The 16,293-nt window shown below is 68.0% G+C and overlaps 2 protein-coding genes across 2 annotated transcripts; both read left to right on the top strand.

Moving 5' to 3' along the window:
* The first annotated feature begins 411 nt into the window (after nt 1–411).
* ADAM8 (ADAM metallopeptidase domain 8) lies at nt 412–11,790 on the top strand. The gene is made up of 20 exons (XM_069460420.1): nt 412–457; nt 2,523–2,599; nt 2,738–2,816; nt 2,893–2,973; nt 3,243–3,415; nt 3,644–3,706; nt 3,782–3,850; nt 4,032–4,201; nt 4,282–4,363; nt 4,555–4,703; nt 4,775–4,952; nt 5,155–5,244; nt 5,373–5,562; nt 5,642–5,723; nt 5,944–6,103; nt 6,820–6,904; nt 7,414–7,525; nt 8,192–8,381; nt 8,931–8,996; nt 11,685–11,790. The coding sequence occupies exons 1-20, from the start codon at nt 412–414 to the stop codon at nt 11,733–11,735; spliced, it is 2,193 nt and encodes a 730-aa protein (XP_069316521.1). The 3' UTR covers nt 11,736–11,790.
* Nucleotides 11,791–13,190: 1,400 nt separating this feature from the next.
* LOC138376165 (sperm flagellar protein 1-like) lies at nt 13,191–14,368 on the top strand. The gene is made up of 3 exons (XM_069460192.1): nt 13,191–13,319; nt 14,023–14,134; nt 14,341–14,368. The coding sequence occupies exons 1-3, from the start codon at nt 13,205–13,207 to the stop codon at nt 14,366–14,368; spliced, it is 255 nt and encodes an 84-aa protein (XP_069316293.1). The 5' UTR covers nt 13,191–13,204.
* The last annotated feature ends 1,925 nt before the right edge of the window (nt 14,369–16,293 follow it).

The raw sequence follows: 16,293 nt of genomic DNA, 5'->3' as shown, positions 1-16,293 counted from the left end.
TGGACCCGGGCTGCCCCTCCAGAGCTCTGGCGGGGACTGGGACAGCCGAGCTTGTTTCCTCACCGGTACAAGGCGAGAGCAGAGTTGTAAGGAGCCGTCCCGGCTGGCCTGCTCCCCTCCCCCTGCCCGTTAACCTGGTCCACATTTATGAAGCTTTTGCCACGTGCTGGACGCGGAGAGACGGCCCAGGGTCCACAGGGGACCAGAGGAGACGCGGGGAGACCGAGGAGGCAGGCGGGAGGGGACGCCGCTGGGCAGGCTGCGCTGGTGGCCCGGGACGCACAGAAGGGGCGGGGCGGGGCGGGGCCCATTGGCTTTGGGGAGGAACCGCCCGTCAGAGCGCTGGGACCAGACGGTGTCCCGGGACCGGCCCTCCGGCCTCCCTGCCCCGTGCTCCGCTGGCACCCGACCATGCGCGGCTGGGGGCTCTGGCTGCTCGGTGCGCTCTGGCTGCAGGGTGAGTGGCCTGGGCTGCGCGGCTCCGGCTGGGGTTCCAGGGAGCCGCCGACCCGACCGAGGTGCAGGGTGGCTCTCGGAGCAGGACAGGCCATCACCTGACTCCCTGCACCCTCCGCCCTGGCCCTGCTCTGGGTTGGTCCTTGGATAGGTTGGGGGGGGGTGCACAGGTGATCACTTGGGGGAGGACAAGGCCAGGCGACCAGAGGGAATCTGAGCTGGGCGTCCTCTGAGCTTGTTGGGTGCCGAGGGCCACAGGGCTGCTCCGCCTGCGTCCCGGGCTCGGGGAGCCGCCTGTGGGGCCACAGGGGCATCGCCCAGCCCTGGGTACCTCCAGCCAGACTGGGAAGGGGGGGCGGGGGTGGCAAGGGTGGGCACGAGGGGTGGCCCGGCCACGCGGCACCCGTCTCCTGCCTGGTTGAGGACAGGTGGGCTGCTGGCCCTGGACCCCCCTTGCTGCTGGGAGTGCCCTGGGCCGGGCTGGAGGCCGTGGGTGCTTCCAGCTCTCTCTGGCGGTCAGCAGGGTAATGGCGGAGGAGACAGGGCCGTCAGAGCTTCGGGGTGGGTGGTCTCTGAAACGCGGGACCTGCCCTCTGACGCTGGAGACCAGGCAGTTCCCGGCCTTGGAGCAGATGGCCTGGGGGAGCCCCTGTTCCCGGTTAGCTGCAGTCGTGGGATTGGATGAGCTGGAAAGGCACACCTGCCCCGGGCCGCTGCGCGTCCTCCTGGGGGGTCTGCGAGCAGCCGTGGGGGCCCCTGGAAGGGCTGATGCGGGCAGGGTGCCGGGCCCTGTGGGGGCTGCCAGGCCAGGCTCTACCCAGTGGTCTGTGGGCACAGAACCCTCACGCGGGCTGTGGGGCCAGCCTGGGGACTGGCGGGCGGTTCCCCCAGAGGAGGGCAGGCCCAGCGCGCGGCAGGACCCGGCCCGAGGCCTCCCAGGCAGAAGCCCCTGCGTGAGGGCTGCCACCTCTCCTGCAGGCTGGGCCCTCAGCTGCGCCTTGCCTGGCGTGGAGCAGTTCGAGGTGGTGCTTCCCCGGCGCCTGCCAGGACCCCGAGCCCGCCGAGCCCTGCCCTCCCACACGGTAAGTCTGAGCTGGCCTGGGGGTCCCCGGCTGGCCACTCAGAGCCTGTTTCTGTGACAGGGATCTTGCTCCCCATTTCTGCCTCCCAGGCAGCTGTGAGGGGCTGGGGGGGTGGTGGGTGCTGCCCCGCGCAGCCCTGGGCTTGAGCGCAGACCCTACTTGGGCCTGTCTCTGCTTCAGGTACTGCCGGCAGGGGTGGCACCTCCTCCCCCCTGCCCTTCCGCCTGCCTGCCTCACCCTGCAGTCGGGGGGCTCTGGGGGTGGCTGCCTGTGTTCCTTCCGAGACCCTGGGCCCCAGGAAGGGGCAGGGGTAGCTGGAGCTGGCCCCAGGCCACTCCCCGGCTCCACTCGGCTGCCGGGAAGCCAGTTCCTCTTCGAGTGGGGGAGCTGCTCACCGCAGGTTGACACACCTTCCTGGGCGTGTGGGTCTGGCGGGATTCCCCGGGGCTGGGGACTGAGCGTGTCTCAGGGTGGGGGTGCACACGTGTGTGCTGTGTCCAGAAAGCGTGGCTGGTCCTTTCCTGGGTGTCCAGGGCGCCCCTTCCCCTGCAGCCCCCAGACCCACCTCCTGCCCTGGGCTGGCAGCTCCCCGGTGGGCATGGCGCGCGCTGTCCGGAGGGGCCGGCACCCTTGAGTCCTGGTGCAGGGGGGCCTGCTGGGGGTGGGGCCCGGGGGCAGGGCGGCCGGCACTGGTGCCCCTGTGCCCGTCGTGCCCCTGCTCCCCTGCTGCCCTGGCTCCCATGGCTGCCCGGCTGGGGCTGTGTCCCCCCCTGCCCCCGCTTCCTGGGGGAAGGGGCCTCATCACTGCTACCCTCGTGTGGACAGACGGGGAAACTGAGGCCTGGAGGGCTGAGGAGCCCAGTGTGCGTCTGGGCCCCCCCAGAGGATGGGCACCGCTGCCCCTGCCCCCCAGCTCAGCCTCCGAATTGCGGCAGGCGTGGCCTGAGGGAGGCCCCTCACGCTGACCCTTCCCTCCTGGCTCAGGGCCTGTACCCGGAGAGCGTGAGTTACGTCCTGGGGGCCCGAGGGCGCAGCTTCACCCTGCACCTGCGGAAGAACAGGTGAGCCGGGAGCTTGGGCCTGCGGCCGGCCGTCCTGCCCGCGGAGCCCGGCCGTGCTGGCTCCCGCTCCCGGTCGCCCCGCGGAGGTGCCAGCCCTCGTGGCGTGGGGGGCTGACAGCGCTGACGGTTGTGTTCCAGGGAACTTCTGGGCTCGAGCTACACGGAGACCTACACGGCCAACAACGGCTCCGAGGTGACAGAGCAGGTGCCCGTGCAGGTACGGCCGGCAGCTCTCCCCAGGCCGGGGCGCGGGGAGGGCGGGGCCGGGGACCCCTCTCACGCTCTTCCCGCAGGACCACTGCCTCTACCAGGGCCACGTGGAGGGGCACCCGCGCTCGGCTGCCAGCCTCAGCACCTGTGCGGGCCTCAGGTGTGTGCTGCATGCGTGCCACCCTTCCTGCCCTGCAGAGCGGCGCGTGGGGGCAGGGGAGGGCTGGGGGCCAGCGGCAGACCCGGCGTCTTCTCGCCTCCAGCCTGGGGGTGCGCAGAGGCGTCTCCTGCCGTGGGGAGTCGGTGCTGGTCGCAGGGCGGGGGGAGCTGCGGGCACCAGACGGGAGCCGCCTTCTCGGTGTTACCCCTCCGGACGGCCAGGGCACAGGCTGACTCGAAGCCCACCGTCCCCTCAGGGGCTTCTTCCGGACAGGCTCAGCCGTCCACCTGATCGAGCCCCTGGACGGGGCCGGGGAGACAGGGCGGCACGCCCTGTACCTGGCCCAGCACCTGCAGCAGAAGGCCGGGACCTGCGGGGTCAGTGACGCCAGCCTGGACAACCTCCTGGGGCCCCGTGTCTCTGCAGCCTTCAGGCCTCGGCCCCGGGTGAGCAGCTTTGCCCCACGGCTGGCCAGTCCCACGTTGTCCACGGCTGGGCCCGAGCAGCCCCGGGCCCTGTGCGGCCCTGCGGCCCCGGAACCAGGGCCCACTCACTGCAGCCGGGCGGCCTGGGTGGGCCGGGCTGAGCCCCCCTGAGCAGGTCCTGAAAGGTGGTCGGGGCCCCGGGACCACTGGGCTGGGCAGGCTGACTGGCTTCTTGTCACTGCTCCCCAGAATGGGCCACTGTCCCGAGAGCCCCGCTTCGTGGAGCTGTACGTGGTCACGGACAGCGCGGAGGTGGGTGCCTACAGGGTGGGCAGGCGGGCAGGGTGGGGCGTGCTGGGCTCCGGCCTGAGGGTCTCCCGTGTCCAGTTCCAGCTGCTCGGGAGCAGAGACGCCGTGCGCAAGCGGGTGCTGGAGGTGGTGAACCATGTGGACAAGGTGGGCCGTGGGCGAGAGCAAGGCCCCTGCAGGGGCATCTGGGAGGGCGGCGCCCGGCCCACGGGAGACTCCGGGAGAGGGGGTGGCCACAGGGGCGGGACAAGGGGGGTGGCCGGGTCCCCACCGTGCAGCGGGACAGGCGTGGCCCCCAGCACCGGCCCCACCCCTGTGTCCTCCACAGCTGTATCAGGAACTCAACTTCCGCGTGGCCCTGGTGGGCCTGGAGGTCTGGAGCCACAGGGACAAGTTCTATGTCAGCCACCACGCCAACGTCACGCTGGAGAACTTCCTCGCCTGGCGTGCGCGGGACCTGGTGGGGCGGCAGCCGCATGACAACGTGCAGCTGATCACGTAAGGGCCACCGGGCAGGGCCGGGCGGGCAGGGCCGGGCGGGCGCGTGTCCCACGCAGCCACGCTGCTCTTGCTTCCAGGGCCGTGGACTTCACCGGGACCACCGTGGGCCTGGCCAAGGTGTCTGCCATGTGCTCCCGCGACTCGGGGGCTGTGAACCAGGTAGGGGAGCCTCCACCGGGGTCCCCAGAACTCGCCGAGCAGCCCCTGCCCTGGGCACCGGCCGGATGCCTGCCTTGAGGAAGTGACGCTGGCGGGAAGCTGCGCCAGCCCGTGGCCCTGCTGAGGGGGAGGGTGGCCGGTGTGGGTGGGCGGCCGCGAGGGGGCCCAGCAAGCGCAGCTCCTCCCTGCAGGACCACAGCCGGAGCCCCGTGGGCGTGGCCTCCACCATAGCCCACGAGATGGGCCACAACCTGGGCATGGACCACGATGAGAACGTCCCGGGCTGCCACTGCCCCGTGCCACGGGCGGGCGGCGGCTGCATCATGGCGGCCAGCATCGGGTGAGCCGAGGGTGCGGGTGGGTGGGGGGTGCCGGCTCTGGCCCAGGCCCCTGACGGTTGCCCTCCCGCAGCTCCTCCTTCCCCAGGACGTTCAGCCACTGCAGCCGGGCCGACCTGGAGACGTTTGTGGAGAAGCCGCGGACGACCTGCCTGGCCAACGCCCCTGACCTCGGCCGGCTGGTGGGCGGCCCCGTGTGCGGGAACCGGTTTGTGGAGCGCGGAGAGCAGTGTGACTGCGGCCCCCCCGAGGTGCGCCAGACGCCCCAGCCCCGCTGTGCCTGTGGCACCTGCTCCCGTGTGCAGTGCCCGGCCTCTGCCCCCTCAGGTCAGGGCAGGCACCCCGGCCGCACGTGGCACGCAGGGCCCCACAGGCACCCGAGGGCCCCGCGGGTGGTCGAGGGAGGCGGCCTGTCCCAGGTGCAGCCTGCCCAGGCCTTGGCTGTCGCCCCAGGACTGTCGGAACCGCTGCTGCAACACCACCACCTGCCAGCTGGCCGCGGGGGCCCAGTGTGCCCACGGCGCCTGCTGTCACGAGTGCAGGGTGAGCCCAGCCCCCACCCAGGACCCCCAGGGGACCCCAAGGCGGGTGGGTGGGAAGGGGCTGGCGCGCCCGTGACCAGGCAGCGTGACGGGCCCGTCCCCTCCGTGAGCTGCTCTCTGCTGGGCCAGGTGAAGCAGGCCGCGGAGCCGTGCCGCCCCCAGAAGGATGAGTGTGACCTGGAGGAGTTCTGTGACGGCCGACAGCCCGAGTGCCCGGAGGACGCCTTCCGTGAGAACGGCACGCCCTGCCTGGGGGGCTACTGCTACAATGGCAGCTGCCCCACGCTGGCTGGGCGGTGCCAGGACCTATGCGGGCCAGGTGAGTTGGCGCAGCCCAGCCCTGGCCTGGCGGGGAGGCTGCGGGCCCTGCTCCGGGCTCACCCGCTCCCGGCCGGCAGGGGCACGGGCTGCCGCGGAGACCTGCTTCTCCTACAGCATCTCCGCAGGCTGTGGGGTCAGCGTCCGCCTCAGCCCAGACAGGTGAGTTCCGAGGCCGGACCCCCCTGCGCCCAGGGCATGGGACGTCCTCGGGGGCGGGGTCAGCCCCAGGGCGTCCCCCCACAGGGAGTCTGCCTCTGCGGAGGCAGGTGGCACTTGGTGGTCTGCCCCAGACCTGAAGGAGCCCAGGCTCAAGCATGCTGTCCTCGTGGGAGGGCGGGTGGTCACTGCCAGCTGGCCCCTGGCCTGCCCCCATCCACAGGGTCAAGTGTGGCATCCTGTTCTGTGACGGGGGGTTGCAGCGCCTGGAGCGAAGCACCTGCACCGTGACCTACCCCTCGGCCGTGTGCCGAGCTCTCGCCACCGACAACGGTGACGCCTACGAGCCGGTGCCCACGGGCACCCAGTGCGGCCACGAGAAGGTGAGCGCAGGGAGCACAGGCTGGGGGCTGCGCCGCCTGGCAGGTCCCACACGGCCCCTCCACGGGCACCTTCCCAAGCCCGGGGCCTCCTCGAGGCTCTGGCAGGAACTGAGAAGGTGGACGGGGAGGCGGGAAGTGCGTCCTCAGACGGGGGACGTCCGTGCCTGCCACGCCCTGGGGGCCTGTGGGGGGGCGACCTGCCCGGCACCTGTCCCGGCAGAGGGGCAGGGCAGGGGTCCCAACTGGCCGCCTGAGACCCCTCCTGCCCTCCAGGTTTGCTGGGAAGGACGCTGCCAGGACCTCCACGTTTACAGGTCCAGGAACTGCTCAGCCCAGTGCCACGGCCACGGGGTACGTGTGGCCTCACGGGACAGCCCCCGCCCACCGCCCCAAGAGTGAGCCGTGGCTGCCGTGTCTCACGGAATGGTTGGCAGTGGCCGATCCGGGCACGGGAGCCCACGGCTTGGACAAGCCCAATGTGTCACCAGTGGGGGTCTTGGCAGAGCCCATCTGGGGACAGAGGGCAGGCCCAGGTGACCTCAGTGGATGGCACCCGTGCAGTCACCGGGCAGCGGGGAGAGGCCACCCAGGCCTCACGGCCGGCACCTGCGGCAGGGCATGGGGGCCCTTGGCGGGTGGGGCTGGTGCAGGGGCCCCTTGTGCTGCAGGCACGCCCTGCCCCCGGGCCCCCGGCCTTGAACCTGGCGTCCCTCCAGGTGTGCAACCACAAGAAGGAGTGTCACTGCCACGCGGGTTGGGCCCCACCCCACTGCGCCAAGCTGCTGGCCGACGTGCAGGCAGGTAGGGCCCGGACCAGCCCAGGCCCCCACGCCGCACAGCCTGGGCTCACAGGCCCCGAGGGGGGGCCGGGTCCAAAGCAGACTGTGTGAGTGGAGCCCAGGCAGAGCTGTGTGCTGGGGCCACAGGGGCGATGTCCCCACCCAAGTCCCCCAGCCCCTCTGCCTGGGCACCCGCGGCCACCACCCCACAGTGTCTTCCTCCACAGTGGCCACCAGTGAGCCACCGTCTACAGCACCAGGCCTCAAGGGCCAAGTCTGGCCTGTGGCACGTTAGGCCCTGGGGCCACCCGCGGCCACGCCCTCTGACCTGTCCCCGGAGAGCTGAGAGCCCTGGTGCAGCACACCAGGTCCCCACCAAGGGGTCTGCAGGCCGCTGGGCAGGAGTGGGCTGTGGGGCCGGCGTAGCCGCAGGGGCCCCTGGGGGCCCAGGTCGCCCCTCCCATGCCCTCCCCGCCTCCATGGCCTCAGGGTGTAGTCCTGCCCCAGCTGACTTGGCCACGTGTCCCACAGCATCTGGGAGCCTCTCTGTTGGTGTGTTGGTGGCTCTGGGGCTCCTGGCGGCCGTGATAATCATCCTGGCAGGCGTCATTGTCTACCGCAAGGCCCGGAGCCGTGCCCAGAGGTGAGGACGCTCTGGGTTACAACACGTCAGCGTGTGTGGCAGGCTCCTCCCGTGGTCGGCTGTTGGGAAATGGCCTTGGCCGCTGTTTGAGGAAGAAACACCAGCACTTCTCGGACAGGCCTGTGTGGGGGTACTCGGGCACCCAGCGGACGGCCACTTGCTGACGCCCCCAGGCCCCAAGCCAGGCAGGCCTGGGCTGAGCACGGGGAGGGTCCTGGGCTCCAGGTGGCCGTGGCGCTGCTCTGGGCCTCTGCCTCTCGCCAGAACAAGTGCCGTGTTGGGGGCAGGCTGGGAGTGTGGGAGGTCCAGAGAGGTGGGACCGGGCACCCCCAGCCAGCCCCCTGCGCACCCACTGGGTCCTGCCGTGCCCCGAGCCCTGGTCTATGGGGACCTCGGCCCAGGCAGGCCACAGCCAAACACACGAGCCCAGGGGCCTCCCACCGCTGCCCTGGCCCAGGGACGCAGGGGCTGCCTCTGACCCTGGCCCGTCTGACACAGCGACTCGCCCCCGTCTCCTGGGCCTGCCCCTCTCCCCGGCTGTGACTGCGCACCTTGCCGCCAGCCCCGCTAGCACTGGGGGACCCCCGCCAGACTCAGGGTGCAGTACTGGGAACCCCACGCCTGGAACACCCCAACTGCACCAACTCACTCTGTGCTTCCTCCCAGGAACCTGGCACCCAAGACCACCACGGGGCTCTTCAACCCCCTGTTCCACCAGGGCGCTGGCAGCGAGTCAGCCAAGGAGGGCGCCCCAGGCCCCACACAGGGCCCCCCAGTGCTGGCCTCCACCGCCACCCCCAGCCAGCCCCCCAGAACCCAGGTGTCCTCGGTGACCCCTAAGAGGCCGCCCCCTGCTGTAAGCACATCCCAGACAGGGTTGTGAGGCAGGAAAGGGTCTTCCCAGGCCCCCAGGCCCCATCCTGGGGCGCTGCCCGTGGGACCCTCGAAGCCCTTTGTGTAAATTAACTCAAGCCCATGCGGTGGCCTTGGGGCTGAGAGCAGCTGCTGTGATCACCCCGTTGGGGGGGAAACTGAGGCTTTAAGGTGGGCTATCCAGGGACCTGCACAAATGATGATGGAGTTGGAGTTTGAACTTGAACTTGTGGCTTTGAGGCCAGCAAAGGTCGTTCTTGGCCTCAACAGGGTCCGTCTGAGGACGGTTGTGAGCTGCAGGCACCTCCCCAGCCCCGGGTGGCGCGTCCACTTGGCCAAGGGAAGAGATGAGGCAGGGGCTGGGGGCCGGGGCAGACCCCCAGGCACACCCAGAGGGCTTCATCCCCCTCCTCTGTGCACTGCAGAAACCTCAGGCCTTGGAGTGGGGGACTGGGGTAGGGGTGCCTTGGGGCATAGGGGGCTCAGCTCCGAGGCTGCCCCCAATCCAGGCTCACGACCCTGTCCCCTGCAGCCTCCCGCTGCTGTGTCCGGCCCACCCCTCTCAGTTCCTGTCTACACCCGGCAGGCGCCAGGGCAGGTGAGCAGGTGGGGGGCGTCCAGGCCTTGCTGGGAGGAGGTCTCGTGTCTGCGGAGGGCATTGCGGGAAGGGCCAGGGACCCCAGGCAGCAGCCGCTGCACGGAGAGCTGGGGAGCCCGGCCTGGCGAGGATGTTGAACTGAAGCAGGGACCCAGGAGGCCTCGCTGGGCTCGGTCCTGGCCCTTCAGCGCCTGCAGGGCTGGTTCCTGGGGCCCTGACTCCTCCTCCTCCTCCTCCTCCTGCAGCTCAGACCTGCTCCGCCCACCAAGCCCCTCCCAGAGCTCAAGCCCAAGCAGGTAAGAGGACTGGACGGGCCCATCGTGGCGCTTCCCTTGGTCGTGGGGGCTTTGGGGGAGTGGAAAGATCTCTGAGATGTGACTCACTGGGGCCCCGGCAAGTCAAGGTTTAATTCCCACAGTGCCATCCTCAGCCTTGTCACAGCGCTGGGGCCTGTCCCCAGCTGGGGCTGCTCACCCCCTGGCTGGCCTGCGCGGGGCCTGGGGGCCCCTCTGGGTGGAGGCCGACTGCCCACTCCCCACACTGGGCCCGGGAAGGGCCAGGCTGTCTCCCCGGTGTTGGGGGGCATCCTCCTGGGGAGGCCTGCGTCCCTCGGGAAGACCCCAAGTGCTGCTTCGAGGGGGGCCTGCAGAGGAGCCCCCCCTTCCCTCAACAGAGGTTCACGGGTTTGTTCCCAGGACCGGGCTGTGCAAGGAAGACCGGCCGAGATGGCCCACAGGGTGGTTTTTTCTTTTCACTTTTAATTTTGAACAGATTTCAGACTTACAGAAAAGCTGCAAAAACAGCCAGAGAGTCAGGTGCCCCTCCACCCGCCCTCCCAGGCGGTGGGTGTCCACAGCGAGGCCCTGCGGGGAGGAGGCTGCGGACCAGATCCTCCTGCTGCTTCTCCCAGGGCCCCGGGGCCTTGGTGCCGGCCCCTCCGCCCTTGCTCAGCTGCACCTGGGCAGCGGCGGGCAGCAGTTTTGTGGGTGTCCCTCCGTTTCGGTTTGTCGGGTTCTTTCCATGCGAGGACGGAGGCAATGCGCTTCTGGCGGGAACAGCGCTTGCAACGTCCTCCCTGGGCCTGGCGCGGCGGCTGGGGAGCCGGGCGTCTCGTCGTCACTGGTCACTGGCCGTACTGACACCTCGCTCCCCGTAGCACCGTCTGTGCTTCCTCCCTGCAGTTCTTCTTCCTTCAGTAGCTCGTGAACACTTCCGGGCAGTACCTGGACACTGAATCCTATTTCTCCTTGAACTTTGACCCCCTAGTTTTGGCATCCATTCCTGAATTTTGCCTGCAGGGATTGTTACTGTAGCGTTTTTTGCAATAGTGATATTCTATTTCTCTCTTTCCTTTTTAAATTTTTATTTTGAACTAATATTAGGCTTTCATAAGCGTTGCAAAAATAGCCCTTGGAGGGGTCTTTACAGGCAACACGATGGGGTGCAGGTGGGCAGAGAGATTTCTGGCGCGGTGGTAGAAGCCGGGTAGAGGGAGGCAGGGCCAAGGCCACAGCGAAAGGTGGCTCCCTGTGCAGGGAGAGGGTCCCACAGCAGGGTCCCCTGGCTGCTCAGCAGGAGCCTTCAGGAATCGCTGGGCAGCACGAATGCTCGGCCCACCCAGGCCCCACCCAGGCCCGACGTGTCCTGCAGCCAGGGGTGCCCTCCCCAGCTTTGCCAGTCCATCCTGCTCCATCCCAAGGCTGGCCTGGGTCCTGGGAGAGATGAAAAGAAATCCACATTTTAGTAGTTAATTCTTGGCTTTTAAGCTTCCAAAGACCCACATTCTGGCAATTTAAGAGCTTTTAAATGGTAATGTGGGGGGTGGGTGGGGGTATGGAAGGTGAGGCCCAGCCATGGGGCTGTACCCACTGGGCTTCACTGCACAGGCCGCAGCCGGCCAGGCACCAGGGCTTTCCCATAGAGAGCTCAGCAAAGGCAGAGCCTGCAGGCCCTTGGGGACCTGGGGACAACGGGGCCCAGGGCAAGGGCCTGGACGACATAGGGGTGTCCTGTCAGCTGTATCCATTTCTCTCCCAGGTCATCAAGCCGACCTCCGCACCCCCGATGCCACCAATCAAGCCTGGGGCTGGAGGGGCCAAGTCTGGTTTGATGCAGGTGAGGCCCGGCCCCGAGCACAGGCAGGCGAGGCCCGGCCCCGAGCACAGGCAGGCGAGGCTCCGCCCCGAGCACAGGCAGGCGAGGCCCGGCCCCGAGCACAGGCAGGCGAGGCTCAGCCCCGAGCACAGGCAGGCGAGGCCCGGCCCCGAGCACACGCAGCGCAGTATCCACCGTGCCAGGGCAGCAGAGACAGCTGAGCTGCTTCAAATTATCAGCTGATAAACCTTGATTATTTCAGAAAAACGGGAAACACCGGTCGTAGGCTTACTTAGTGTCTGCTTTGCAATCATCTGTCAGAGGACTTTTCAGCAAGTGCTGCTGCCACTGCCGGTCAGGTTCGCCTTTCTTTCCCTGGCTGGCGGGAGTAAGAAAGTCCGTCCTTTACACAAAGTGAGCTATCAGTAGTGTGGCTGGCACGGCTACCACCGTGTGGGCCACGCCATCGCATCGTTGGGTGAACTGACAATCTACATTTTAAGAAATGTTCAAGGAGATTAGATTCAGTTGTACCTTGTTTATGTCCTTTGTGGCAGGTGGTTTGTAATATGAGTTCTCTTTTCCTCTTCCAAGGGGGCTGCTGGCCCAAAGGTTGCCCTGAAGCCCCCTGTCCAGAGGATGTGAGGGGGCCAGAGCTCCCAGAGCACCATGGGTCGGGGGGGGCATCTATGCACCCGTCTGGAACTTTGGAGAAGTCCCAAGGGAAGAGCCACATTCTTCCACATCCCAGGGCCACAGCCAGAGCCTCTCCGCTCAAGACTCCGGGGTTGGACTCTCAGCCACTGTTCTGACCTCAGGGACGCATGGGGTTGGCCACGCTTAACCCCTACGTGTCTACAGTTGCCAGGCTGGGGACCTCAGCATGTTCAAGGAACACGGAACACACCCCTCCAAGCTGTCTCTGCACCTGCTCTCACGCCTGCTGAGCTCCCAGCTGCCCGGGGCACCTCCGGGTTCCAAGCCTGCGTTTATGTGGTGCATCAGCAGGAAGACACCTCCCAGGCGGGGCCCTGGCCGGAGCTCAGGGTTCCTCTGGAGAGGGTGTCAGTGTGTGGACTGCACTTACATCCAGACTCCAAGTCCCTTAGTTTTGGGAGCCTGTTTCCCATGAGATTTAAGAAGGAAAAGGCCCACCCAGGGGGGTGTGTGTGTGTGTGTGTGCGCGCACAAGGACTCCTGCCCTACGCCTAGAAGTCACTTGTTTAAAGGGCTGTGGGGGCTCAGCTGTCTTGTCTGGTTCTTTTTTTTTTTTTTTTTGAGACAGAGTCTCACTCTGTTGCCCACGCTGGAGTGCTGTGGCGTCAGCCCAGCTCACAGCAACCTCAAACTCCTGGGCTCAAGCAATCCTCCTGCCTCAGCCTCCCGAGTAGCTGGGACTACAGGCATGAGCCACCATGCCCGGCTAATTTTTCTATATATTTTTAGCTGTCCAGATCATTTCTATTTTTTAGTAGAGACGGGGTCTCACTCTTGCTCAGGCTGGTCTCGAACTCCTGACCTCTAGTGATCTTCCCGCCTCGGCCTCCCAGAGTGCTAGGTTGTCTGGTTCTCTTGAAACCTCAGGTGCACGTTCATCAGGGCTGAAAACGTTCATTCCTTAATAACGAAAAATTTGTTTTACCAATAAATTATTGACCAGGTTCTAAACGCCGAGAGACTTACTAGCTGGGGGGAAGGGGCCTGCTAAGCCACGTGGAGCTCAGTGTACAAGACGCGAGGGTCCCGTGCTTGTTCAAGTGCCTGCTGTGAACAGATCGGCTCAAACCACGTCTACCTTCCTGCCTCCCCGGCTTTCAGTCACAAACCCTCCACCTCAGTGAAACAGTCCCGCTCCCGACAGGGAGCAGTAGGTCACACCCAAACCAGCACCTGAGGCTACATTGTAGCAACGGACGCTCAACCAGCCCGCGCCCCGCCCCTTCCTGCCCCGTCGCCCGGCAACCAGCCCCGCTCTGCCCCTTCCAGCGCCGTCGCCCGGCAACGGCCACTCAACCCGCCCCGCCCCTTCCGGCCCCGTCGCCCGGCAACGGACTCTCAACCCGCCCCGCCCCTTCCGGCCCCGTCGCCCGGCAACGGCCCCTCAACCCGCCGCCATGCTGAGCGCCGCCGGGCCGAGCCCGCTCGCCCTCCGCGGCCTCTACGCCTGGCTGGACGGGCTCCCGCTCAGCCGCCCCAAGCGCCATCTGGCCCGGGACTTCAGCGACGGCGGTGGGGGCGCGTCCGCGGGGGTCGCGGGGTCGCGGGGGCGGGGGCGGCCGGGCCTGCGCCCTCCGTCCAGCTAGGCGGCCAAGGCCGGGCCGCCGTCCCGGCTGCGAGGGGCCCCGCGGCGGAGAGCGGTGCGGGAGGTTAGGGTTAGGGTGCCGGGGGCCCCGGGGCAGGATCCCAGGGCCGTGGCGGGAGCAGAGCGGGCCGCGAGGGCGGAGGAGGAGGAGGGGTGGTGCGGAGCGGGGCCTGCGTTCCTCCGGTTACCGGGGAGCCCGGCCCGCACGGCCCCCGCACCCCAGGGCAGGAGGATGGGCCGACTGGGTTCCTGCAGCTGCTCCTCCCACAGCCCCCTCGCCTGGGCACCCACACCCGCGGGCAGCTCCGGCCCTGTTGGTCCCTCTCCGGTCCTTCCCAGCCTGCAGGTGCAGGGGCATAGCGGCCCTGGGGATGAGGCTGTTCCTCTCCTGCCTGCTTTGTTCCCGTCTAACCCCAGAGCCATGGGAGACGGGGGCGATGTAAGGAAACCAGGGAGGAATCCCAGCCGGCAGGTGCAGGGGCACAGCGGCCCTGGGGATGAGCCTGTTCCTCTCCTGCCTGCTTTGTTCCCGTCTAACCCCAGAGCCATGGGAGACGGGGGCGATGTAAGGAAACCAGGGAGGAATCCCAGCCGGCAGGTCAGGCTGAGCTTGCACCCCGCCCCACACAGTGATGCTGGCGGAGATCGTGAAGCTCTTCCACCCCCGGCTCGTGGACCTGCACAACTACACCCCCACCTGCAACACGGATCAGAAGCTCAGCAACTGGCACATTCTCAACAGGCAAGGGCTGCAGAGCGGCGGTGGGCAGCCCAGCCCCGGGCCTGGTCTCCTGCCCTCCCTGGCTGGAACCACCTCCACTCCTCGCTCCCTGCAGGCCCCTCCCTGCAAGACTGGCCTGGAGCCCCCCCCCAGAGCTTCTCTGGGACAAGTTTCCCAGCTGGGGGTTTCCTTGACACCCTCTTCAGTGCCTGTGTCCCGTCCACCAGAAATCTGGGGGGTCCCGTGCCAGTATGAGCCCTGCCCCCCTGGAGCCCGTCCCGCACTCCCGCCTTAGCACAGCTCTGGCACAGCAGGCACGGCAGCGGACAGGTCCCTGCCTTCGAGGCGCAGTCTCAGGGGTGTAGAGCAGGAGCGAAGTGTAATCGGGTGAGAAGGGACGTGAAGGTCACCGTGCCAGGATCCAGCCGACTGAGATCGGAGGTGGGGGAGCCAGGGAGGGCCCTTGAGGAGGTGGCAGCGAGCAGGGGGTCCAACTAGGGGTGCCAGGGAGGCTGCAGTAGGGAGGGGAGAGTCCTTGTGGGGGTGCTTAGGGGACAGCCTGTGTCGGGGGGGAGTTGGGGCAGCCCAGGGGCCTGAGGTCAAGTGGAGGATGAGGACGGGGCTTCCAGCCAGGTGGGCTGTGGGCCCTGCAGGTGTTGAGGCCCGGGCAGCCTCTGCGAGGACTTGCGTTTCAGAGGGCTGCGGGCGAGGGGGAGGCTGCTGCCCTAACCCAGGCGTGAGCGGGCCTGTCTGCAGGCAGTGTTGGCCCCGGCAGTGTTGGCGCCGGTACAAGGTCCGATTTCAGGTTCTTTGGAGACGGCCAGCAGGACTGGAGGAGCAAAGGGCACCTGTGAGGCAGGAGGGTGGCGCGTCCCTGAGACGTGGCCTCGGGGGCCTGCCTGGCCTGATGCACTGAGCGCTTGGGGATCCCTGATGGGAGTGAGATGGCTGTGGGACCTCAGGGGTGCAGGGACAAGAAGGGGCCCCGTCACAGCCTCTCCCCTCTGAGGAAAGCTGGGCACCTGCGCCTGGCCTGGGGGTGCGCGGCTCTGAGGGGGTGCGAGGCTCTGAGGGGGTGCGCGGCTCTGAGGGGGGGGTGCGCGGCTCTGAGGGGGGGGTGCACGGCCCTGAGGGGGTGCGCGGCCCTGAGGGGGTGTGCACGGCCCTGAGGGGGTGCGCGGCCCTGAGGGGGTGCGCGGCTCTGAGGGGGGGGTGCGAGGCTCTGAGGGGGGGGTGCGAGGCCCTGAGGGGGGGGTGCGAGGCCCTGAGGGGGTGCGCGGCTCTGAGGGGGTGTGCATGGCCCTGAGGGGGTGCATGGCTCTGAGGGGGTGTGCACGGCCCTGAGGGGGTGTGCACGGCCCTGAGGGGGTGCGCGGCTCTGAGGGGGGGGTGCGAGGCTCTGAGGGCGGGTGCGAGGCTCTGAGGGGGGGTGCACGGCCCTGAGGGGGTGTGCACGGCCCTGAGGGGGTGCGCGGCTCTGAGGGGGTGCGCGGCCCTGAGGGGGTGCGCGGCTCTGAGGGGGTGCGCAGCTCTGAGGGGGTGTGAGGCCCTGAGGGGGTGCGCGGCTCTGAGGGGGTGTGCGGCCCTGAGGAGGTGTGCGGCTCTGAGGGGGTGCGAGGCTCTGAGGGGGGGGTGCGAGGCCCTGAGGGGGTGTGCACGGCCCTGAGGGGGTGCGTGGCTCTGAGGGGGTGTGCACGGCCCTGAGGGGGTGCGTGGCTCTGAGGGGGTGTGAGGCCCTGAGGGGGTGTGCATGGCCCTGAGGGGGTGTGCATGGCCCTGAGGGGGGGTGCGTGGCCCTGAGGCGGTGCGTGGCCCTGAGGGGGTGCACGGCCCTGAGGGGCTGCGCCTGCTTCCTCCGCAGGAAAGTCTTTCACAGGCTGAGCTTCTGCGTCTCAGAGATGGACATCCGCAAGGTAGTGGCCAGCAGGCCTGGGGCCATCGAGCCCATCCTGTGTGCTCTGCGGGAGAAGGTCGAGGGTGGCGCTATCCACACGGACCCTCCTGGGGCAGCGGTACGTGTCGGCACCAACGCGTACAGCCTGCAGACCTGCTCTGTCCTCACATTACATGACCGAATAATCTGTCTATGAGAGAATAAAGCCAAGAAATACATGGTGGTGAAGTCCCTGCTCCCCGGGCCCTGTGGTCCAGACTGCAGCTAAATGCACACGTGAGGCCAC

The sequence above is a fragment of the Eulemur rufifrons genome, chromosome 28, assembly GCF_041146395.1.
Source record: "Eulemur rufifrons isolate Redbay chromosome 28, OSU_ERuf_1, whole genome shotgun sequence".
NCBI lineage: Eukaryota > Metazoa > Chordata > Mammalia > Primates > Lemuridae > Eulemur > Eulemur rufifrons.
This window is presented reverse-complemented; position numbering and strand designations above follow the sequence as displayed.